Source organism: Pelophylax lessonae (genome assembly GCF_965119305.1).
Source record: "Pelophylax lessonae genome assembly, chromosome: 6".
NCBI lineage: Eukaryota > Metazoa > Chordata > Amphibia > Anura > Ranidae > Pelophylax > Pelophylax lessonae.
The window spans coordinates 41193954-41219717 of record NC_138773.1 but is presented as its reverse complement, the minus strand read 5'-3'; the positions used below and the strand labels follow the sequence as shown (position 1 = coordinate 41219717).

General features: G+C 42.0%; 1 protein-coding gene across 1 annotated transcript in view; it reads right to left on the bottom strand.

The window, feature by feature from the left end:
• LOC309558548 (uncharacterized protein) overlaps positions 1-25764 on the bottom strand; it is a gene marked incomplete at its 3' end in the record, with an annotated part of 62714 nt that overhangs the window by 11199 nt on the left and 25751 nt on the right. Inside the window, exons 4-7 of the mRNA XM_082261627.1 lie at positions 23269-23553; positions 20396-20503; positions 4222-4539; positions 1851-2198 (exon numbers count right to left, since the gene is read on the bottom strand). Of these exons, the coding sequence (XP_082117753.1) occupies positions 1851-2198; positions 4222-4539; positions 20396-20503; positions 23269-23553 (1059 nt within the window). The remainder of the gene's footprint in view (positions 1-1850; positions 2199-4221; positions 4540-20395; positions 20504-23268; positions 23554-25764) is intronic.

Sequence of the window (25764 nt, the reverse complement as noted above, 5' to 3'; positions counted from 1 at the left end):
TATATATATATATATATATATATATATATATACACACACACACACACACATTTTTTTTTTTTTTTTTTAGCAGAGGCCATAGAGAATGGGTGTTTCAAATGTTTATGTCACACAGTAGTTTTGTTAAATTATAAAATATGATGTCATGTTGAGTAAACGAAGCATATCATGATTCAAAATTGTGCACGCCCGTGCAACAGCACCAAACTACAGTACCTAAAAATCTCTTTTAGTAAAGCTTTAAAAGCCCTTCCAGGTTAATGGTTTAGAGTTCCATATGAGGTCTGGAGCTGAAATTATTGCTCTCGTTCTAACATTTGCGGCGTTACCTCACATGTGTGGTACGATCACCGTGTACATATGCGCGGAGGATTTATGTATGCGTTCACTTTTACACGTAAGCACAGGGGGGGGGGGGGGGGAGAGGGGACGCTTTACATTGTTTAGTAATTATTTTTATTTATTTTATTCAAACTTTTTTGTAAAATTGTCTCTTTACTTTTAAATCAACTTTTTTGATTTCATAAGGGATGTTGTAAAGCATGGGCCATGACGGATCCTCTTTAGGGAAAGATCTGGGGTCTATTAGACCAATGCAGCTGGTCAGACACAGACATAGGTGTGCGCAGCCTATTAAATTAGGGCGTACACCCCAAATCTCAAGCACACATCTTTGTGTGTGTCTACATATATATGACCCCAGCACATTTATCTCCCTGCCGGCACATTGAAAGGCAAGTGCCTAAAGACTTCTCTTATGGCAGAGCTAGTAAGAGAGAGATTTTTGTCATCTTCCTGCTAGCACAAAAAGCGCACGCCTATGGACACAGATCGGACTGATCGGCTACTGCCCTGGCTAGTAACAGCCAGGTAGACAAAGAGCCGAAAGGATTTTGTAATTTCCGGTTTCCGGGGTCGCAGTAAGGGAGGAACAACGTCCGTTCTTTTCCCTCTGTGTAGTGCTGCCTTAGCCACCGGTCGCATTCCACCACCCACAGAAGCGATTGAGTGGCTGTTCAGTCACTTGAATTACTTACTGTATATCACCCTTAACTATATATAGAATATAATTACTTATATATTCCTTAACTATATAAAGAATGAAATTACTTATATTTTCCTTAGCATATATGTTTATGTTAATTAAAGTGGAGTTCTGGCCTCAAAAACCACTTGGCCCATCCACTTGCTGAAAATGACTTAAAAAAGAAATGTATTGTCCCGATTTTTTTTTTCATTTACTTACCTTGTTATTGAAGAAAATATACTTACCTTTCTTCCACTTCCTCCCTCTGCGGCCACGGCCAGCGCCGTCACTTCCTGCTTGCATTGACTCCTGGGAGCTGAACGTCATCAGTCCCAGGAGTCAATGAGCCTTCACCGGCCCCGCTCGTCGCTTCCGGTGCAGGCGTGGCATTCCCTGCTAAACAGCTTCTGGGTATGCCCAGAAGCTGTGCAGGGATGACGCGCCTGCACCGGAAGTGACGAGCAGGGCCGGTGCAGGGCATTCTGGGACCGAAGAGGACACGGAAGAGGACGCTCTGGCTTCAGCTGCCCACACCTGAGATGGCAGCGCTGGACAAGAAATTTTCAAGGTAAGTATTTCTTCTAAAAGGTAAGTGTGACCTGGGACAGTTCAGAGGCTATCCATTCTGGAATGCACTAGCCCTGACTGTCCCTGGGGTATTTTTATCTAAAAAAAGTTTTTTGAGGCCGGAACTCCGCTTTAAGGAGAATATACAGTACTTGACTTTTAATACACATCAGGAAGAGTGATGGGGGGATTTCTTTTTATAGCGAATACTAATATTATCAATAAAGGATATCAGAGCATGGCTAGCTGTACTCACCCAGCACCTGTAGAGGTTGCGTTGTCCTCTCTATCAGCTCCTTAACACTGGGATGTTCCACTCTGCAGATGATCTCTGACCCCTGATCCTCTAGTGATGGGGTGAACTCTAGAATTGCTGTATGGGTGTATGTTTTATCTGGCTGGAGTTCGGATTTACTGTTGAGAATCTTGTATTTGTCATCAGTGTTTATAGAATTAAATTTCTCCTTCCCATTTATTTTCAGAAACCAGTTCACAGTCAGCTTGTCAGGGTAAAACTTTGACACTGTAGATTGCAGTTGTATCTTTTGGTTGGCAAACAGTTTTGGTATTTGTATCATGTCTACTTCTGGCCGAGCAAGAAAATCTGGAAGAGGATAGAGGAGGGATCGTTATCATAAGCAGTTTAATCTTAAGTCAGTGCAAGGCAATGATGTGTAGTAAGCTTACAGCCTGCTGTCAACAAGGTGACTATGCAAATAATTTTTTAATTGCAACACAGCAGTTGCCTTTTTGTAAGAGGCTGATGTATTAAAAGAAAAGTGTGTGTGTTTTTTTTTTTTTTAAAGTAATAATCACACTTACCTAGGTGGATGCAGCATTGGTCCCCCAATGCATCAAACACTAAGAACCAAATGATCAAACACCGCAGATCACTTGGATCTCAGAGCTCCGTGAGGAGAGAGCTGCTGACTGTCAGTCAATGGTTCTCTGCTCCGACCCCCCCCCCCCCCCCTGCGATCACTGGAGTGCTGGGCAGTGGTGAGGGCAGGAGCGGCCGGCTCATGCTCTTAGCGGCTCGCTGAGAAGCTAACCTGGGTGCCGGTTTAGGCCTGTGGGCAGATTGCGACCATGGACCAGCTCTGTGATGTCAGCGGACAGCAGACTTCAGCCCGCTGCCTGCTGAAAATGAATCACAGGAGTGCAGAACGAAATGTGAAACAAGCTTTGGCTGTACTTTTCCTTTAATGTGGATCTTTTAGTAACCTAACAAATCTGCATAAAACATTCCTAACTTTCACAATATACAGCTACAGCATAGTTTTTCAAAAAAGCTTCACATTTTATCATTAAAATCCACCCTAGAGTCTGCTACAGGCAGGGGGGGGGCAGTTTCATTAGATTTAAGCTGGATACACACTATCCAACTTTTGTGGTTAGATTTCCTTCAGATTTACCTTTCTATGTAGTGCAAGGGCCTGCCAGATTGCATACAAATTGGAAGTGTTTAGGTTTGACCTCATATTATATGGTTTTGGTAAGTCTAAAGGAAAAAGTCTTCCGAAAATCGTGTGTACGGGGCATTAGTCTCCTCCCCTACAGTGATTAAACTAACTATTGTAACTTTGTCAGATGTGACAAAGTGAGAGACTGCAGCAGGGGCTGATCTGGTTTAGGCCCCTTTCACACTTGTGCGACCTAAAAGTCGTGCAATTTTGCCATGTTTTTTTTTTTGCTAGACTTGAAGCAATGCCTGTGTAATCATGAGATCTATGGACCTCAAAACGCATCAAAGTCGGACCAAAGTAGTGCAGGGACTACTTTGAAGTCATTGCGACTTGAAGTCACACAGATATGAACGGTACTCATTGGAAATCATGGAGTACGACTTTTCCTGTGACTTTGCAGTCCCAAGTCGCAGGACAAGTCGCACAAGTGTGAAAGAGGCCTCCAACATTTGAAAACAAAGCCAAGAACTGCACAAGCACAAGGATTTACATGAGTGTGTCATCTCTGAGCTGGTGTCTCTAGTCTAGGAGGTAGGTGGTGACCCTGGATAAGGCCTGAACAAAGGTACCATTGCCAGGCGGAGTACTGTGGAGAGTTTATAAATATTTGGAAATAATACACTTACACTTTATTTAGCTTGCATGCGCTTGAAGCTGAATGCTAGGAATTATCTTTTTTTTAAACTTACATTGGTCCAGCTTGGTTACATTGAATTATTCATCTCAGGGGGTCGCTTTGCTTGGCACCTCTGCCATTCAGAGAATATCTTGTATTTTTTTTTTTTAGTGAATACAAGGTGTTCTCGTCTGTTCAGAGAATGCCTGTCTGTATATATCAGAAGTTACTACAGTGAATTTCTGCATTCCCCGCAGCATTCCATGTATGAGGTTCCAACAATTATCAAGCTGGACCAATATAAGTTTACAAAAAGATGGTTCCTTTAGCTCAGCTTTAACGTGAAGAAATATACCGGATGCTAGATCCACTTTACTTGTAATGTCAGCAAACACTCAAAGGAAACTAATTTAGCTCATTCACCCACTGGATTTTCTTTGACAATTAAAATCATATACAGTTGCAATTATACGTTTTTTTTCTTTTTAGTGTGCCCATGTTGCTCTTTAGGGATAATGTTTCACATTGCAGAATTTTCCCCGTACTTTTGTTGTCTTTATCATCACTTTTCCATTCTCTGTGTTTCGGGCGTTTCAGTTTGTTGTGTTCCACCTTGGCTCGCACAATATAAGCCTCATCCTCCCGGACCTCCCCTCTGAGGCTTTCAGAAGTGCTGGTGGCATTGATGGTTCCATCTTGGTTCTGATGCATTAGAATGGTAGAGTCTATGGAACGGGGCTGTGTGCTTGATGGTGGCTGGATCACCTCCCAACATACTGTAATATTATCTGGATCGAAATGATCCACATCCAAGCTGAAAGTGGCCCCTGGGGATCGAGTTATACATCTTACCTTTGGAAGACCTGTAACACCAAACAGATCATTTTATAAACATTTCCTTTATGCAGAATACAGAACTATTAGGCCTCATGCGCACTGGACGTTATCAAAATGTCAGTAGAAAGCTGTGGCTGTAGAAGGAGTTTTTCAGCTTTTCTTGCAGTAGCGTTTTTTTAGTTTTTTTTACTTTGTAGCTTTTTTCAGCTGTAGCGTTTGTTAGCTTTTTTTTTTTTTTAGCAAAACTATACTCCCATTAAAGCTCAGGGCTCAAAAACATTGATAAACGCCGTATAATCCACGTTTTTTAGCGTTTTTTTTTTTTTGGGCGGTTTTCAGCGTTTTTCAGCTTTTATCAGAGTTAGAGCGTTTTTACAGCTGAAAAACTCCTCTTAAAAACCACTTGTTCCGTTTTTTTTTTTTGGTTTTTTTCCAGCCAGAAAACGCCCCTGCCAAAAACTGCTGATAACAGACTATGTGTGCATGGACACGTAGGATAACATGCTGGGGAGTTTACTGGCTGCAGAAAAAAACATCTTACGCCAAAAACAGCCGCTGTAAAAACGCCCCGTGTGCATGAGACCTTATCATCTGACAATCAATGGTAAATGACAGCACAGCTGGCCACTGACTTCTGAGAGTAGTGTATTGTGCACACATGACTCAATCCCCTTCTAGCGTAAGTTTGTGGCAAACCACTCCACTGATGGGTTATTTCACTCAAAACTGATATTTAATATTTTTAGCATACAAATAATAACGGTTGCAGCGCTAGGTAAGTGATAAAATATGATGCAATATATGTAAAATTCAGTCCATCAATAACTAAAAAGTCAGAAAGCAGCAAAACCATACGGATAGAAATATTCTGTATCCATGTAATTCAAACCGACACCATTAAAGATCCTCCACCAAAGTAAAGAGTGAAAACTCACCAGACTCATATGCTGTCATGTCAAGACAGCTACTGTGTTTTTAATTAAGCCAAATAGAGGTCAGGCGGGGAAAGATCTTCTTATCCCTCCAAAGGATAGAGTTTCCTCAGATGTTGAATCCAAAAAAAACGGTATATTAAATTACCAAGCAGAAAAGAAAGAGAACATCTCCTCATAGTGTAGTATTTATTAAAAAATAGAGCTAAAACAATATCCGATATAAAACAAATAAAGATCCATACAGTGCAATGGCATATAAAGCACTTAAATAGAAAGCCACCAGACATGGATTAAGAATGGTGGCTTATGGACCTCTGGCATATAACCCTGCTTGAGGAGATTTTCTCTTTCTTTTCTGCTTGGTAATTTAATATACCGGTTTTTCGGATTCAACATCTGAGGAAACTCTATCCTTTGGAGGGATAAGAAGATCTTTCCCCGCCTGACCTCTATTTGGCTTAATTTGCAGTAGCTGTCTTGACATGACAGCATATGGGTCTGGTGAGTTTTCACTCTTTACTTTGGTGGAGGATCTTTAATGGTGTCGGTTTGAATTACATGGACACAAAATATTTCTATCTGTATGGTTTTGCTGCCTTTGGACTTTTTAGTTATTGATGGACTGAATATTCATATATTGCATCATATTTTATCACTTACCTAGCGCTGCAACCTTTATTATTTGTATTCACTGATGTTTGTATACTCACACTGTTTGCAAGCTGCTTTTCAGTTGATTATTAGGCGCTGACATTTTTCTTTTATTTGCAATATTTTTAGCATATACTGGAGATTTAGGCCGTCTTCACACAGCTGTTTAGATACAGCCACCAGATTCCAGCGGAAATAATCAGTGGGTTCTAACAGCTGGAAAGATCCGGGCATGCAGATAGCAGTGGCTGCTCAGCCTATATACAGTATACTAACGACAAATTGACAGTCGCATGTAGCCGCACACAGAGCAGTTACCTGAGGTTAGGGATGAATCTTGTTTATTATGTATTCGGTCTGACCAGACTTCTGGGGTTGAGCACCCCACCCCCCACACACACCTGTACTCTATCAGTGTCCACTATCAAGTAGATATAGGAGGAGTCTCTTGTAGTGCATTAGCACATCTATCCCAGCAAGGAGTGTTGTCTCCAAGGGTTAGAGAGGCTGGATTCACCCCTTTTTTATGGATAGTGTAGGACCCACTGACAATGGGGTACTTTGACGTAGTGGGGGGCTTGAGCACGATATGGCCATATGGTGGGACTAAATCCCCATTTTTATTTATGGATTGTCTCCATATTTGATAGTCATTTCTTTTGCATGTGTGCGCTATTCTTTTTTAATATACATGTTGCTTGGTCCATAGCTGCACTGGTTTTAGATATACATGTTCAGGGCTTGCTCCCCCATTTTTTTGCTTGTTTATTATGAATCTCGAAGTCTGTGTAAATGAGTCAACCACAAGTGTAAATGAGACAATACTAGAAATTATGTTACAATGCTATACAGTTTATTGACTGTAAGACATTGCTTGAGTAAAACTGAACAATTTAGGCATAAGTAAGTCACTTTTTCAATTCATTTTTTATAATAAAAATTATTTAACAAGAAATGTAAGTATTTCATGTCTGATAATAAAACTATGTAGTTAGGTTGATTGTAGAAAATTGGTACACTTAAACACCTACCTTTTCTTTTGACTCCTGAGACAAGTATACTTCCTAATATATCACTGTGCCTAGGCACTCATGTTCATGGAGCCTCGGTGTTACATATCTGCAGCATGAGAAGGAATCTTCTACCTCCTCCTGCCTCAGATAACTCCTGTTCTCACAAGATCTGGACTGCTTCCTGTGCACTGTAGTGACAGTTGGTGAGTTCACTACTGTTCTTCTAAAAACCTGCTGAAGTGTAAGCTGCACCTAAAGACCAGAAGTGCAAGTCTTTCCATGCCGCGACGTCATTCATTTTGTTTCTGTTCCACCTCTCCAATCACATTTTCATGATTATCCCACCTGGTTTCAGTTCAGCAGTAATCATTTCATTAGATAAGTGGGGTGGATCCGACACAAGAAACATCATGTAACACAGCACAGTATACCCGTTCTGGAGAAACAATCAGCTACAGGGAGCCTGGAAGTACTAGCAACTATTCCTTGGCTGGAGTCGGGAATTATGTCAGGGATATCTTACTGGTGGTGTATTACAAAAAGTCAGAGGCTCCACGTATACCTAAATCACTTTTTGATGAAATGGCCCTTTAACATCTAAGCCCAGTCAGCTGAACTTACACGTACTTTTTAAGGAAAGGAGTGGGTGCAGTGGGATGCTGACATCTGTTTATATAGAACATTAATTGGGACAGATTTTTTACCCCGTTCAATTGATCTGATATTGAAAGTGACCTACTGCCATCTTTAAAGACCACCTACAGGTAGTCAACAGATCCAGCAGATGGAGCCCTGAGGAAAACCCAATAAGCAGGTGCCAGAAAGTGTAATCTTTGCACACTGCTGAGCAGTGGGTGACCATTGCTGAAATTTAAGGTCAATGAGTGATGCAAATTGCTCTCTTAAAGGTGTTGTGGCAGCTTTTGTTTCCCCCAATACTTCCTGCTCTAATATGGCTGAATCCTATACAGGCAGTCCCTGGGTTACAGACAAGATAGGGTCTGTAGGTTTATTCTTAAGTAGAATTTGTTTGTAAGTCAGAACAGGTACATTTTTTAAGTGTAGTTCCGGCAAAAATAATAATTTTTACGTTTTTGGATAGCATAGGGAAGAGGTAACACCCCTGTACCATTTTGTTGCAGTCTGTAAACCTGTTCAGAAGATTTCACCTCACTTTCTGTCCCTGTGACAATTGGATTTTGAAAATTTTGGGTTGTGGAAACAACGATTAGTGATAAAGCTTCAGTGGAGACACCTTTTTCCCATGAGAACTCTTCCAGGAGTGAATTTCCCTTCCTTGGGGTAGATTTCCTCCCACTTCCTGTTGTCTCCCTCCGTTTGTAAGTAGGAGTTGTTTGGAAGTTGGATGTTTGTAACCCGCGGACCGCCTGTACAGTCAATGACACATTACTACATGGTCACTGCACAGCAATATGCAGCAATATGATATTGGCTTATGTCTGACACATTCCCTTGTTCTTGCAGCAATGCTATGCTGGCTGCCTATGCTTTTGACTGCTTGGCCACTATCCTTTTTTATCAGGGTCAGGCAATTACACATGACTTTATATATGTAAAAGAGAGACCCATAAGCAGAATGCTGCAATTTGCAGTACATCATAGGGGTTTAGCAGCTTATTGGGAGGGGCTAAATGGGTCTGGTTTAACAGTTGATATATTTGAGAATCCAAAATAAGCTTACTTGAAAATCTTCTTTCATGTTGTGAGAACTGTCTGTCTGCTGGTCATCTCTTTCCATCACTCCCTGGATTCCCATCATGCTTTGTAGCTTCTCCTCTGCTATTTCCTTTAAATTTTTAAGGACTACATATCCCACGGTACCTTGTTGCCTGCAAGCAGTGATTTCAGTACTGCCTCTGCCTCCTCTCAGCACCTCTGTAGTTCAGAAGGCAGGCTGTGTGAAATGTGTGACACAGCAGTGCCTACCCACAGGTCATAGTGAATATGTGTCACAGAACCCAAGCAAGTAAAATGTACGGGGATCTTCACAAAATAATTATACAACATTACAAATCATTCAGATTAATAGGAGTAGGCTAGAAATATTTAAAATACACAATTTTTTCAAAAGTATTGGGACGCCTGCCTTTGCACGCATGTGAACTTTAATGGCATCCCAGTCTTAGTCCGTAGGGTTCAATATTGAGTTGGCCCACCCTTTGCAGCTATAACAGCTTCAACTCTTTTGGGAGGGCTGTCCACAAGGTTTAGGAGTGTGTCAATGGGAATGTTTGACCATTCTTCAAGAAGCACATTTGTGAGGTCAGACACTGATGTGGACTAGAAGACATGGCTCAGAGATTCCGCTCTAATTCATCCCAAAGGTGTTCTATCGGGCTGAGGTCAGGATGCTGTACTGGCCAGTCAAGTTCCTCCACCCCAAACTCGCTCATCCATGTCTTTATGTACCTTGCTTTGTGCACTGGTCCAAATCATTTTGTGGAGGGGGGATTATGGTCTGGGGTCGTTTTTCAGGGGTTTGGCTTAGCCCCTTCCAGTTCCAGTAAAGGGAACTTTTAAGGCATCAGCATACCAAGACATTTTTGGACATTTTCATGCTCCTAACTTTGCGGGAACAATTTGGGGATGGCCCCTTCCTGTTTCAACATGACTGCACACCAGTGCACAAAGCAAGGTCCATAAATACATAGAGAGCGAGTTTGGAGTGGAGGAACTTGAATGGCCTGCACAGAATCCTGACCTCAACCAGATAGAACACCTTTGGGATGAATTAGAGCGGAGACTGCGAGCCAGGCTCTCATCCAACATCAGTGCCTGACCTCACAATTGTGGTTCTGGAAGAATGTTCAAACATTCCCATAGACACACTCCTAAACCTTGTGGACAGCTGTTAAGATATATGACATTTTGTTTGTATGCCCTTATACAGCTTATCCATTGATCTACAGTCATATGAATATGTTGTCTGTTTGTTAACCAGGAAGTGTTTAAATAAAGTTGCACTCACTAAAAAAAAAAAAAAAGAGAGAAAAGAGGCAGCGGAGACTGCAGTGTGTGTTCCTGAGAAAACTAAAGCATGGTGCCTGTGTGAGTTTGTCCTCCATCAAAGATCTGCTATAATCCGATTATCCTATCTCTTAAGTAAAAAATGGCAACAGTTTATGGGCCCAGGAGAGAGGGAACAAGCCAAAGGAACAGGCTGCTTTTCGATGGAGATGAGAAAAATTATGAGCTGTGGGAGACAAAATTCCTAGGCCATCTGCGTTTGATGAATCTTAAAGAAACAATCCTGCAAGAACCATCAGAAGGAGCAGACCCTGTGCAAGATAGGAATAAGAATGAGGAAGCTTATGCTGAGTTAATACAATTCCTGGATGATAAAAGTCTATCTCTTATAATGAGAGAAGCAACTGATAATGGAAGAAAAGCGCTGAAAATCCTGAGAGATGATTATGCTGGCCAAGGTAAGCCACGTATCATAAATTTATACACAGAACTAACATCTCTTCAGAAGTCTGAATGTGAAAGTGTCACAGACTATATCATACGCACAGAAACAGCGATTACAGCACTTAGAAATGCAGGAGAGACCCTCAGTGATGGACTGTTAGTCGCTATGATTCTTAAAGGCCTGCCTGAATCATTCAAACCATTTTCAATCCACATAACACAAGGTAAAGAAGATATGACTTTTACTGACTTTAAAACCCAGTTAAGGATTTTTGAGGACACTGAAAAATATCACAGCAGCACAAGCACTGATAATGTAATGAAGATCAGCACCCCTGTTGTACCAACAAGGGAGAAAGACATCATTGTCTGCTACAGTTGTCATCAGAAAGGTCACAAAGCCAATGCATGTCCATGCAGAATGAATAAAAGGAAGACACAGTGGTGTAATTATTGTAAGAGCTCCACTCACAGTGAGACATTGTGCAGACGAAAAGCACGAGACAATGTAAAGCATGTAGTGGATGATACAGAACAAACATTTTCTTTTAAAATAAGCGAAGACCAGTTAAGCAATCCCAAAGCAAAAAGCCTGATGGTAGATACAGGAGCAACATCGCATATTATCACAGACATCAAGAAATTTAAAAGATTTGACACCTCGTTTAGGCCAAAGAAACACTACATGGAGTTGGCAGATGGGAAAAGAACTTCCGGTGTAGCACTCAAGAGAGGCGACGCTGAGGTGTACCTAATGGACAGTAAGGGAAGACAAAGGAGGACATTGCTACAAAACGCATTGTTTATCCCCACATATCCACAAGACATTTTCTCTGTTGAAGCAGCAACAAGAAATGGGGCGTCTGTTGAATTCAGACAAGATGACAGTATTCTGATCCATAAGAATGGTACAAAATTTGTTATAAAGAAATACAACAGGCTTTACTATTTGAACACCTATAAGGGATGCGATGACAGTTGTTACGGTTGTTATGATATTCAGACATGGCATGAAATCCTAGGTCATTGTAATTACGATGATATCTTGAAACTACAGAAACTAGTAGATGGAATGAAGATCCAAGGTAAGGTTGATAAGTCCAACCTGAATTGTGAGATTTGTATCCAAGGAAAATTTGCTCAGAGTAGAAACAGGGAGCCTGACACCCGTGCAAAATACCCACTTGAACTAGTACACACAGATTTAACAGGTCCTATAGAGCCAGTTGCAAAGGACTGATTCAAATACGTCATAGGATTCACTGATGATTATTCTGGTGCAGTGTTTGTATACTCTCTGAAAAACAAGAGTTACACAGTTCTAGCCACAGAGAAGTTTATCGCTGATACTGCCCCCTATGGGATCATCAAGAGAATGAGGTCAGACAATGGTACCGAATTCACATTGAATGACTTCCAGTCACTACTCATAAAGAAGAGCATAAGACATGAGACTTCAGCACCTTATTCACCACATCAAAATGGAACGGCTGAAAGAAACTGGAGAACACTGATAGAGATGGCAAGATGTATGCTAATAGAGAGCAAAGTACCAAAAGAGTTATGGACATATGCAGTGATGACAGCAGCTATGATTCGAAATAGATGTTTTAACAATCATTTGAAGCAAACGCCATACAACATACTGACAGGGAAGAAACCAGACTTTTCAAAAATGAAGATTTTTGAGTCAGAATGTTTTGCATACAAACACGATAAGAAAAAGCTGGATCCAAAATGCACAAAAGGAATTTTTGTAGGATATGACAAAAATAGTCCCTCTTACCTAGTGTATTAACCTGAAACTGGCAAAGTCTTCAAGCACAGACTAGTCAGGGCCGGATTAAGAGCATCATGGTCTTGGTGCTGAGGATTTTGAAGGGCCTTAAGGGCCGTGCCTTGGCATGCACCCAGAGGAGGAAGGGTGCAGCCATGCATGCCTAATTCAACATGGGATGCTGTCTCTGAAGCCCATAAACACATCCATGCATCGGCAACTGTCCCTCCTTGTCCGACCTTCGTGCTGTGTGGGGAGGTTCTGAGGGAGCTGTCTGGGGAAGCGAGCATAGAAGCCAGACTTCTGTGTTTACAAGTAACAGTGAATATGGCCAACCCGGGGCCTATATAAAAGGTAGGGGCCTGGAGCTGCCGCTCCAATAGCCCCTACGTTAATCTGGCCCTGAGACTAGTAAAATTCATTGAAAAGGATGTAATCGAGAAACAAACTCAGACTGAGCTGTTGGACAATAATGATGATTTCTATGAGGAAAGGAGTGTAATTCCTGTATCAGGTCCAATGACTAATGAGACCCCAGATTCTTTAGAGGAGATTGTAGAGGACAAAGATGAAGACCATGGTACAAGATACCCTACAAGAAATAGAAAAACTCCTTAGTATTTACTAGAATCTGTTGGTGATGATCAGATACTGATGAACATAGATTACTGCTATAGAGTACATGATGTACCTCAGACCTTCAGAGAAGCTATGGAAACACCCCAGTCACAGAGTTGGTTAAATGCAATGAAAGATGAGATGGAGTCACTAAAGGAGAATGATACCTTCAAATTGACCACACTACCAGAAGGCAAACATTCAGTGGGGGGTAGATGGGTGTATGCAATAAAAAGCAATGCAAATGGAGCTGAAACGTACAAAGCCAGATTTGTGGCAAAAGGCTATAATCAAGTAAAGGGAACCGACTACATGGAAACTTTTTCTCCAACTGCGAATTTTACTTCATTACGCATTTTAATGCAAATGGCAGCACAATATGATTTAATCTTGCATCAGATGGATGTGAAGACAGCTTACTTGCATGCCCCAATTGATTGTGATATATATATATAGACCAACAAGAAGGTTTTGAGATCAAAGATGACACAAATAAAAAGCTAGTTCTCAAACTAAAAAAGTCACTGTATGGTCTAAAGCAGGACTTCCCAAAGTGTGGGTCGCGACCCACTGGTGGGTCGTGAGCCGCATCCGAGTGGGTCGCCGACAACGGAGCAGCAGATCACAGCAGTGAGAAAAAAAAAAAAGAAAAAAAGTACCATTTAAAAGCCCACTAGGGGCGCCGGACGAATACCTGGCTATGGGGGGTGGGGTTCCCGGCTGATGTTGTTGGGGGCGGTGACTAACGCACGCACCGTCCCGCCCATTCCCGCCCGTTTCCGCCCATTCCCGCCGCCATCAGCGAGAGGAGCAGCGCGCCCTGAACTCTGTCGGAGTGAGGAGTGACAGGAGTGAGCCAGCAGCGAGCCAGCAGCCACAGGAGTCAAGCCCAGGACAGCAGGTAAGAGATTGAAGCAGTTGCAGTAGGTAACAATCCGGGCACAGTAAGCAGCAGTGCTGTGCCATGCCTGTACATACTGGGACATGCCTATACCTACCTTGCCATGCCTGTACATACTGTGCCGTGCATATACCTACTGTGCCATGCCTGTACCTACTGTGCTGTGCCTGTACCTACTGTGCCATGCCTATACCTACTGTGCCATGCCCATACCTACTGTGCCATGCCTATACATACTGTGCCATGCCTATACCGACTGTGCCCATGCCTATACCGACTGTGCCATGCCTGTACATACTGTGCCATGCCTATACCTACTGTGCCATGCCTATACCGACTGTGCCCATGCCTATACCTGCTGTGCCATGCCTGTACCTACTGTGCCATGCCTATACCTACTGTGCTATGCCCGTACCTACTGTGCCATGCCTATACCTACTGTGCCATGCCCGTACATACTGTGCCATGCCTATACCTACTGTGCCATGGCCTGTACCTACTGTGCCATGCCTGTACCTACTGTGCCATGGCCTGTACCTACTGTGCCATGCCCACACCTACTGTGCCATGCCTATACCTACTGTGCCATGCCTATACCTACTGTGCCATGCCCGTACCTATTGTGCCATGCCTATACCGATTGTGCCCATGCCTATACCGACTATGCCATGCCTGTACATACTGTGCCATGCCTGTACATACTGTGCCATGCCTATACCGACTGTGCCATGCCTGTACATACTGTGCCATGCCCGTACCTACTGTGCCATGCCCATACAGACTGTGCCCATGCCTATACCGACTGTGCCATGCCTGTACCTACTGTGCCATGCCTATACCTACTGTGCCATGCCTGTACCTACTGTGCCATGCCTATACCTACTGTGCCATGCCTGGGGCATGCTGGCATCTCTGCATCGAAAGGGGGCATGCTGGCATCTCTGCATCGAAAGGGGGCATGCTGGCATCTCTGCATTAAAAGGGGGCATGCTGGCATCTCTGCATTGAAAGGGGGCATGCTGGTATCTCTGCATTGAAAGTGGGCATGCTGGCATCTCTGCATTGAAAGGGGGCATGGTGGCATCTCTGCATCGAAAGGGGGCATGCTGGCATCTCTGCATCGAAAGGGGGCATGCTGGCATCTCTGCATCGAAAGGGGGCATGCTGGCATCTCTGCATTGAAAGGGGGCATGCTGGCATCTCTGCATTAAAAGGGGGCATGCTGGCATCTCTGCATTGAAAGGGGGCATGCTGGCATCTCTGCATTGAAAGGGGGCATGCTGGTATCTCTGCATTGAAAGGGGACATGCTGGTATCTCTGCATTGAAAGGGGGCATGCTGGTATCTCTGCAATGAAAGGGGGCATGCTGGCATCTCTGCATTGAAAGGGGGCATGCTGGTATCTCTGCATTGAAAGGGGGCATGCTGGCATCTCTGCATTGAAAGGGGGCATGCTGGCATCTCTGCATTGAAGGGGGCACGCTGGTCTCTCTGCATTGAAAGGGGGCATGCTGGTATCTCTGCTTTGAAAGGGGGCATGCTGGCATCTCTGCATTGAAAGGGGGCATGCTGGCATCTCTGCATTGAAGGGGGCACGCTGGTCTCTCTGCATTGAAAGGGGGCACGCTGGCATCTCTGCATTGAAAGGGGGCACGCTATACCTTAATTCTGTAGCGCTTTACAATTCAATTACAAGCAAGTGGGTCCCGAAAAAAATCTGTATTCATAAGTGGGTCTCGACCCAAAAAAGTTTGGGAAGCCCTGGTCTAAAGCAATCGGGAAGAAACTAGAACAAGATGCTACATGATTATTTATGTTCAAATACATTTATACAAAATTCTGTAGACCATTGTGTATATGTCAAACAGAACAGAGATGGACAAGCAATATTACTAATATGGGTGGATGATCTTATCATTGCTGCAAGCAATGAAAAACTACTCAATGATGTGAAGTCAACACTAGCGACAAAATTCAAAATGAAGGATTTTTTGGGCATTGATTTTAGACAGACTAGTGAAACGGTGAAGATGAATAAGAAGAGATACATTTTGAAAATGATAGAAAGATTTGGTATGTCAGATTGTAAACCAAGATCTACTCCCTGTGAACAAAAATTAGATTTCGACGACAAAAGTGAACTTGCAGATGTAAAAAGCTATCGGGAGATAGTAGGCAGTTTGATTTATGTGGCTACGTGTACAAGACCGGATTTGAGTTGGACTATAAGCAAACTGTCACAACACTTTTCACAACCAAGTGTACAACACATGATCACAGCCAAACACGTACTGAGATATTTGAAAGGAACTGTCAATTTTGAACTATGCTACAGAAAATGTAAAGAGAAATTAAAACTAGAGGCGTATAGTGATGCCAGTTGGGCCTCAGACCAGATTGATAGGAGAAGCACAACAGGATATTGTTTTAGCCAGACTGAAAATGGACCTCTGATTTCTTGGAAATCAAAGAAACAACCAACAATTGCACTATCTTCATGTGAAGCTGAATATATAGCATTAGCTGAAACCACACATGAGAGTCTATATCTTGCACAACTGCTGAAACTGCTGAGAGAATTGGACAGTGAATGTCAGTTTGAGCCAGTGAAGATTTTTGAAGACAATCAGAGTGCGATAGCTCTCGCAAAGAACCCAGTTTACCATCAAAGATGCAAACACATTGACATTAAATTCCATTTTCTTAGGTCTATTCTGAGTGAAGGCAAGATAGATCTTGAGTATTTTTTTCGGATAAAATGGTAGCTGATGTTATGACTAAACCAATAACAAAGTTTAAGCTTGATAGGTTTGTGAGTTATATTTTTGGAGTATAGAGAGTAAAATGATGTAACTGTACTAAACTATTTTTCATAAGCAGTATAAGAGCAAGTGGGGGTGTTAAGATATATGACATTTTGTTTATATCCCCTTATACAGCTTATCCATTGATCTACAGTCATATGAATATGTTGTCTGTTTGTTAACCAGGAAGTGTTTAAATAAAGTTGCACTCACCAAAAAAAAAAAAAAAAAAGAGAGAAAAGAGGCAGCGGAGACTGCAGTGTGTGTTCCTGAGAAAACTAAAGCATGGTGCCTGTGTGAGTTTGTCCTCCATAAAAGATCTGCTATAATCCGGTTATCCTATCTCTTAAGTAAAAAATGGCAACAACAGCCTTCCCAGAAGAGCTGAAGCTGTTATAGCTGCAAAGGGTGGGCCAACCTAATATTGAACCCTACGGACTGAGACTGGGATGCCATTAAATTTCACATGCGTGTAAAGGCAGGTGTCCCAATACTTTTGGTAATATAGTGTATAATGTGCGAATAAATATCTGATGTTACATTTTGATCATAGATAGGTTTTAATAAGTTGTAAACAAGAAATATATTGCATTGCAATAGTGAATAAGTCTGGTCATAGATAGTGAAATCTTTTCATTGTGGACACTCCTCCATATGACTAAAATACTAGTTTTCTGTGAGACATAACAAAAAATTTTGGACTCAGAGATAACAGTTGATGAGGTGAAACTTGCTATTAAGGCTCTGAAGGCAGGGAAAAGCCCAGGCCCCGATGGCTTTACTGCCCAATACTATAAAATCTTCACTGAAACCCTGGCACCCTTTCTAGCAGATGCTTTAAATTCTATTAAAGATGGGCACACTCCCTCCAGAGACTTCCTAACTGTTCACATTACGGTGATCCCAATACCTGACAAGGATGCAACCTTATGCTCCAACTATAGGCCAATATCCCTGCTTAATCTAGATCTAAAGATTCTAGCGAAAATTATGGCCGACAGGATTAGGCCGTATTTGGAGAAAATAGTTGGACCGGACCAAGTAGGTTTTATGCCTGGGAGGGAGGCCAGGGACAATGTTATTAAGTCAATAAATTTAATACACGGAGCAAAGACGTTGGGGTTCGAGGGTCTTCTACTCTCTACAGACGCAGAGAAGGCCTTCGACCGCGTGTCATGGGACTACCTTTTTGAGACCTGTGCCCATATTGGGTTAGGCTCAAATATGATGTCCTGGATCAGAGCCCTATATTCTTCACCACAAGCTAAAGTTAGAGTAAATGGAGTCTTCTCTGACCCCATAGATCTGTGCAACGGTACAAGACAGGGATGCCCACTCTCCCCTGTACTGTTCATACTGTCTCTAGAACCACTGATCAGGTCAATTAATCTGGACCAATCCATACAGCGAATAAGGATGCAGCAAAGGGAATATAAGGTATCGGCCTATTTGCTCTTTTATGTCTCCCAACCGCATATATCGATACCTAATCTTAACCAACACTTCAAAATTTATAGAGCACTGTCTAATTTCAAATTTAACAACTCAAAGTCTGAGGCAATAAATCTAACTCTCTCCCCCCAGATGGTAAAACTGACCAGAGATAACTGCCCATACCGTTGGGAGGATAAATCATTTAAGTATTTGGGTATAGGTCTAACAGCGAACACCAATGAACTATTTGACACCAATTTTACTCCTTTGTTACGAAAGATCTCGAGTGATCTCAAAAAGTGGGACAGGGGCAGGTTTTCATGGTTCGGTAGGGCGGCTATTGTAAAAATGACGGTATTGCCTAGACTATTATACCTGTTTCACGCCCTTCCGATCCATGTCCCTTCTTCATTTTTCCGTAGTCTCTCCTCTCTTCAGCGCAGTTTCATCTGGGCTGGTAAGCACCCTAGAATAAGCCTTTCTTACTTACAGAGACACAGGGAAAGCAGTGGCATGGGAATTCCGAATTTTCATAAATACCACGTGGCGACACATTTAACCAGAATCATAGACTGGTATTGTCACACGGATACCAAAGACTGGGTCAACATTGAGAAACGCTGGGCCCTCTGTGACACACAACACCTTCTATGGACGAACACTCGATCACTACCACCGGAGATCAAACAACACCCCCTGATTCACACCACCCTAAAAATTTTCCAAAAGTCAATGGTCAAATTTGGACTTTCTACCTTCCCGAGCCCAATTGTACCCCTATACAACAATCCTGATTTCTCACCAGGTATACAAAATAACTCTCTACAAGTAATGGTTAGCGGCAAGTTGATCCCCTTGACAGCTGCTCATTGTTTCTCAGGGGGCAAAGTACTTAGCTTCCAAAATTTACAGAAAATCTGCTCACCTAGACAATGCCTGTCATACTGGAACTACATACAGATACACGGTTTCCTTCTGAGCAACAAATACAAAAACCTATTTTTTAGGGCACCTACAGAATTTGAGAAATGTTGCTCACTTCGCACGCCAATGAGGAAGGTGACTTCCATAGCATACAAATGGCTTAACTCTACCCCGATAGACTCATCAGACCCATTTAAAAAGAGATGGGAAGATAGTCTGGGTATATCATTCTCGGCTGCTCAATGGAGGAAATCATGTGTGTTTGCGTATAAATGCTCTCTCAGCACTAAATTACAAGAAAACGCCTTCAAAATTAGGACTCAGTGGTACAATACACCAGACAAATTAAAAAAGTGGTTCCCGAATGCCTCCGATAAATGCTGGAGATGCGGAGCAACTCAGGGTAATTTTACTCACATTTGGTGGACATGTCCTAAGATAGAGCGGTTCTGGAGGGAAGTTGCTTCATGGATGAGGCACATCTCTGGACTTGATCTAGATTTCGACATCCCAACCTACCTTCTTCACATCAATCCTCTGCCATACCGTACATATAAACTCTCCTTGGTCAGACACATGTTGAATGCGGCAAAATGTCTAATCCCACTAAACTGGAACTCCATCAATCCCCCACGAATTAGAGATTGGTTGTCTAAGATAAGCCAAATTTACGAAATGGAAAAGACATTGGTAATGAAAACTGACAGGACCGAAAGGTTCCGTAAAATGTGGTCACCTTGGACACATTTTTCAGTATCCCCTGAATATCTTGCTCTAGTTTCTTGAACGATTTAACCCTATGATCCTTATCTAGAGCGGTACTCATCTGGCATTCCCGGGAGCGGTCCCTTCCAGGAATGTTTCACCCTGATACCCTTCACTTCCCCTACCCCATCACCCGTTCTCTGTTGTCACTTCCTTTACACAACCTTGACTACCTTGTCCCTTTCTCTCACTTCTTGACTATCCTCCTCCGTGCCTCTGGTCGATCCTCTTTTCCTTTTTCGGCCAGAACTGGAGGTATGATTATTACATCTTACTCTAATACTTGCCTCTCTCATATTATCTATTACATGGTTACACATTAAATCAAACCATACAGTTGAAATTTGGATATCCTAAGTTCTGTTACTTTTATGTTGCTTGATATCCATTTGTTTGATACCTTTAACTGTGATACATACTTTGCTTGATTTGATTACATGCTGAACCTGTAAACATGGTATCTGTTAATTTCAATTTAACATGGTTTGTATATTTCTGATACATATGCCATTTTCACGTTTGTACAATTGTACAGCTAATTGTAACTTGTCTTAATTAAAAAAATATATATAAATATATATATATAATATATTATAAATAAAAAAAAAAAAAATTTCACATTACTTACGTTTTCTTCTTTGTTTAGTCAGTAAGGTGACAATAGTTACAGCTCCTAATAGTAAGACCAGAACTACAGTAGCAGATACCACTTGTTTTTTATACTGTGCCCTCAGATCTGAAGAAAAGAAAACAGCATTATGTTTATTTCTGCAGTGCTGCATTTTAGTACATTTTTAATACTATAAAATGTATATGATGCTTGTTGTTTGTGGGGCTCATTCTGAGTCTTTGTTCTGGTAGAGGCGTAAAGCTAGTCACTGTGCAAAGAATCTTATTTTAGATCTTTCTTGTATGCATGTGTAGTAGCACACATTGAGTAGAGGAAATATAATTGTGCGCTACCCTTGAAAAATCAACAGTAAAAAAATATATAAAGCTGCTGCTACCACTCAAATGGTTTCCCACATCTATAGGATGAACACATTAAAAAACTATGCGATACCGCTGCTAGAAATGGTGATAATAAAAACAATACTAAACATATAATATCATAGAATACAATTATAATAATATTAAAGGTGCAATTCAAACATTAAACACCTATAAAGTGCAGCAATGGTGCAGAGACCTCATCTCTGTTTAAATAAAGTGCAAGTGAAGCAATGAAACCTGGAGTGCTGACAAAACGAAGAAGCACTCCAAAGTGCAACAATGCAATAAAAAGTCCATGGTAATATCTATCAAAAGTGTAATAGTGAAATCATTCTGTGTGTGTCCACTCTTTAAATTCCGTGCTGCAATCACCAGGTGAAGTGTCTGCTCACCTCCAAGATTAACCCACTAGGGGTCTCAGGCATTAATAAGCTACATACTGCCGTCTGGTCTCTATGCCTATCCACATGAATAGATGTTACTCCAATTGAGCATATGTAGAGATAAAAGAGGAAAAACTCCAATGGTGCAGTACCCACAAGTTCATGAAGCAATAAGACAAATTCCAGCTTCAACCATTAAACTCACATTTATTAAATTAAAGAGTAGCTTTAACATTCACAAATCCAAGATGATCACAAGTAACATCAAACCTACCCACCGCTTGGTACCTCTACGCGTTACGCCATATCCATCATGGCTTCAACTGGAGGAAAGTCACTGTGGGAAGAGTCTTGTTTTTCATCCCTCTTGTATGCATGTGCAGTAGCACACATTGATGTACTTCAGCATTGTGTACCATCTCTACGTTTTTACTAATCCTTTTACTGTCACGTATGTATGCCATACATCAGTGGATTTTACTCACACTCCAGGCAACTGCAGCTTTCTGCTGTCAGATGGAAGTGATCCAGTGGCTGTGCAGCTGCCAGATCGCTTCCAACACCATGGGACTGCTGGTCCCTCCCATGCATCCACCCCTGCCATGTTTCCTGGACTTCATGCATCCATCGGTGAACCCATAACTGTCATGGTGGGTGCATTAACATTTTTAAATTGATCTCCCCTATCTGTTAATGATCTAGAAGTGACGCATAAAACCTCACATACGGGTTCTGATCTCACTTTCCCCAGCCAGTATGGCCAGGGAAGAAACTATAGAAGTGCAATCTGCACTCCATTAGTTTTACTGTAGGGCAGGTGAGACATCAGGGATCTTTGAGACCCCTGATGTCTCTCTAAAGAGAACATGTCACTAAAAAAAATGCATCACATAGGGGACTTTTTGATGATGAAAAAAAGAAAAAGAAAGTTCAGCAATAAAAAAAATATGTAAAAAAGTGTAAAATTTTAAGTTACACCCAAGCATTAAACATTCCTCCCCCCAAAAAAATTGTGCCCCCCCTACATACACACACATACAAACAAAATTGCAAGCATCAGGGCACCTGTGCATGAAAATGTTACATATTGCCACGCATGCTGGAGTGAAAGCAGCAATTTTTTAGTACCATTGTTCACAGTTAACTCTAAACAGATGACCCGTGGGGCATATAAAGCGTCGCCTATGGAAAATATAGGGTACTGAAATTTGTTGCCATTTCACAGGTGCACACAATTTTAAGTCTTGACATGTTGGATATCTATTTACTCAGAGCAACATCATCTTTTATATTCTACTAAAAATTGGTGAATATATTGTGTTTATGTGCCCTAAAATTAACTTTAGTGTATTTTTATGGGAAATGTTGGTGTTTTGTCAACCATTGCACTAATATTGTGTGACCTTACAAAATTGGGACTACGACTATTTTATTTTCATGGGTGTTTGCGTTCAGAAAATATATAATGTTTTTGGGGTTTTACTAAGTCTTTAGATTTAAAAAGATTTTTTAACCATGTATGCAGCAAATGCAAAAACAGCTCTGGCAATGAAAGGGTTAAAGGATGCAATTCAGCTGAAAAAGGAAGGCTTTTCTCACTTTGCAGAGAAAATATATGATTACACATGTTGTTGTGTGTCATTGTAAGATGCCAGTCTGTTCTATGAATCATTACGACCCCCAATATAGCAATGCTGTAAGGCTCTGCTGCCCAACCTGTGGCCTGGGGGCTGCATATGGATCTAAGGTACTTTTTGTGTGGTCCTCAGGGCCCCTGAAGTAATTAATCTATGTTTCCCTGTTGCCCTGATATAGCAATGACTTCTAGCTGTCTCATGTAATAGGTCTTCAGTCTATGATTTTTTAATGAAGTGTGTCCCCAGTCTTCAACAACTCCTGCAGCATGTTCACAGTCTCTGAAAGTCTTTAGCAGCATGTCTTCAGTGTTCGACCATCTCTTGTATCCTATCTGCAGTCTCTGACTATCTCTTGTATCATGTCTGCAGTGTTCAACCATCTCTTGTATCCTATCTGCAGTCTCTGACTATCTCTTGTATCATGCCTGCAGTGTCCGACAATCTCTTGTATCCTATCTGCAGTCTCTGTTAATGGGAGGGTCACTCACCTGCGCCTTGTACCAGCAGTCTCTCCACATGTGGAGCAGTGAGGGTTTCATGTTGCACCACACATCTCAGCTCCATGCCCCAGTTCTGCTCTGTCGGGGTGAAGGGGTAGACGGATTCCACAGCTGAGCTATTGATCCTCCGGGTCTTGACATTCTTCACCAGGGTGTCATTCAAGTACCAGTTCACCGTGATGGATTCTGGGTAAAACTCAGAAACACTGCACACCAAGTTCTGCTCCACTTTTAACTTAAATGCTTGGAAAGTGATGTTAACAGTTGGGATATCTGCAATATAATTGGCATATATCTTACCCCAAAAATACAGATTTTTGATGGCTTGAAGGTTTAAAAAGGAACAAGTATAAAGCAAAGGGACAAAAACAGAATAGTCTGTAAATGTTCCAGATAATCAGCCACTAGTCTTTCAGAATTTAAATTGTAAGTATTTACATTGCAACCTAAGATCCAGGCCTAGACCCTGGTTGCTGTGTTTTGGCCAAGGCCACTGGATGCCAGACGACATCTAATATTACATTTTGCTCTCTCTGCTTTACAGAGTTTTTGGTTTGTGACTTAAATTGGTTAGAAAGGCTAAAAGGTGTTTTATTGTCTGCATTAAAGGAAAAACACTTTTCAAAAGTAGCCACTCCCCACTCAAACACTTATCTGAGCCTGATCTAGGGTCGCCACCTTTTCTTCAAGCCAAACCTAAACACTTTAGTGGCTCAGGGCACATTTTTTTTATTGTAATATACACCAAAGAATTATAAAAGACCTGAGACACAGAGAGTGGTAATGCAGCACACTGCTGCAAACAGTGGGTGTGGCCAAACTGCACTTGCTGACATCATTGCCCCCCCCCCCCCCCAGTGATGCTGAGCCTGCCCACAGACAGCGGCCCACAGCTCCCAGACAGGAACAGATTTTTGTGTATCTATCTCAGTTACTTGGGGAGCCACAGCCCAGTCTGAATAATGTGTCCGAGTTTCATGCAGACTGAAACCCGGACTCATGATTCCAAACCCGGACTGTTCGGGTGAATCCTGGTCAGGTGGCAATCCAGCTCTGTACCTGTACCTCTCGCCATTCCCACAGGAGACATATTAGCAGCTCAGGACCATTGGCTCCTGCTGCTGTCAGTACAATTCTGTGAGGAGGGAGCCATGCTATGTGTGTCTATAGATGCACAGAGCCTGGCTCAGGATCAAGCCTGCATGTCTGTCCCCATTGCAAGTGGTTTGCTATGGGGGCAGACAGAGCAGAGGAGGAGCGGATAGCACCGGCGGGGAACCCCAGAAGAGGAGGTTTGCAGAGAGCAGATAAATATATCATGTTTCTTATTAGCAAAAAAATGTACCTTTACAGCAACTTTAAAGCTAAACTCCACGAACATATAACATGCACAATTTACTACAGTTCTGTATTCATAAATAGACAACCTTTGCTTGTCTTTCTGTCTTTGATAAGTGCATAGTACATATCGTGATCAGGTAGCCAAGCTCTGAGCCACTGTGGGAAAATTAACCCAAAACCACACATTTCTTCTGAACCACCAATTGGAGATCACAGCTACAGACAGTTTAATGCCACCATTTTTCATTGTCAGTGTTTTATCTACACTCCCCTCAGTTTGCTTTCATTTATGTATTGTATTCTGAGAGGACAGAGGATGGGGATTCTTTTGGTCTCTTCCAGCCGGATCACCAATTTGGGGAATAAATACAATCGGAAGAGTGGATGCTCTTTTTTCCCCGTGTCCTATTGCTGTCCTAGTCTGCCTTTGAGAGACATTGGTGCAGTCCAGTGCTCGTCATTGGGCCCGACCCCACCATGGTGGCGCCTTTCTTTGGGTGCCTACCCCTTTCTGTGTGGGAAGTTTAACCACTGGATATGCTTACACCACTCATTGTGCTATGAGAGATCATTGGGATCAGACTTGGGAGTGTATGGCAAGCTTGGCAAGTGTTTGTTTCAACTATTGTGATGTGATAAGCTCTGTAGAGATAATGTGCTACATGTGGTCCCCAAAGACGCTACTGTAAGAGCATAACGCTCAGCGAAACGTGTAGGACTTATCAGTACTATTTCTACATGGAACATATCCAGGCAGTGTTGCTCACAATATAGTTGTAACCACCTTTTTTATACAGTTTATGCTTTTATTTCTGTGTTGATAAATAATAAAGATGTTGTTTTAACAATAATGTGTGAACTTTCAATGTATGACAACCCCACAGCCCTTAAGGTCCCATGTGAGAAGATTAATGTGGGCTAACCCCTTCATTTTGGGGATGACTTTCCCAACATTATAGACCCGCTGGGTCCTTCTCTCTCTCTGCCTTTACAATAAAGAAAGTTCAAGCATCTCTGTACTATGTATAACCCCATTTCCAAAGAAATAGGGACTGTGTGTAAAATCTACATAAAAACAGAATGTAATGATTTGCAAATCTCATAAACCCATATGTTATTCACAATAGAAAACATATCACATGT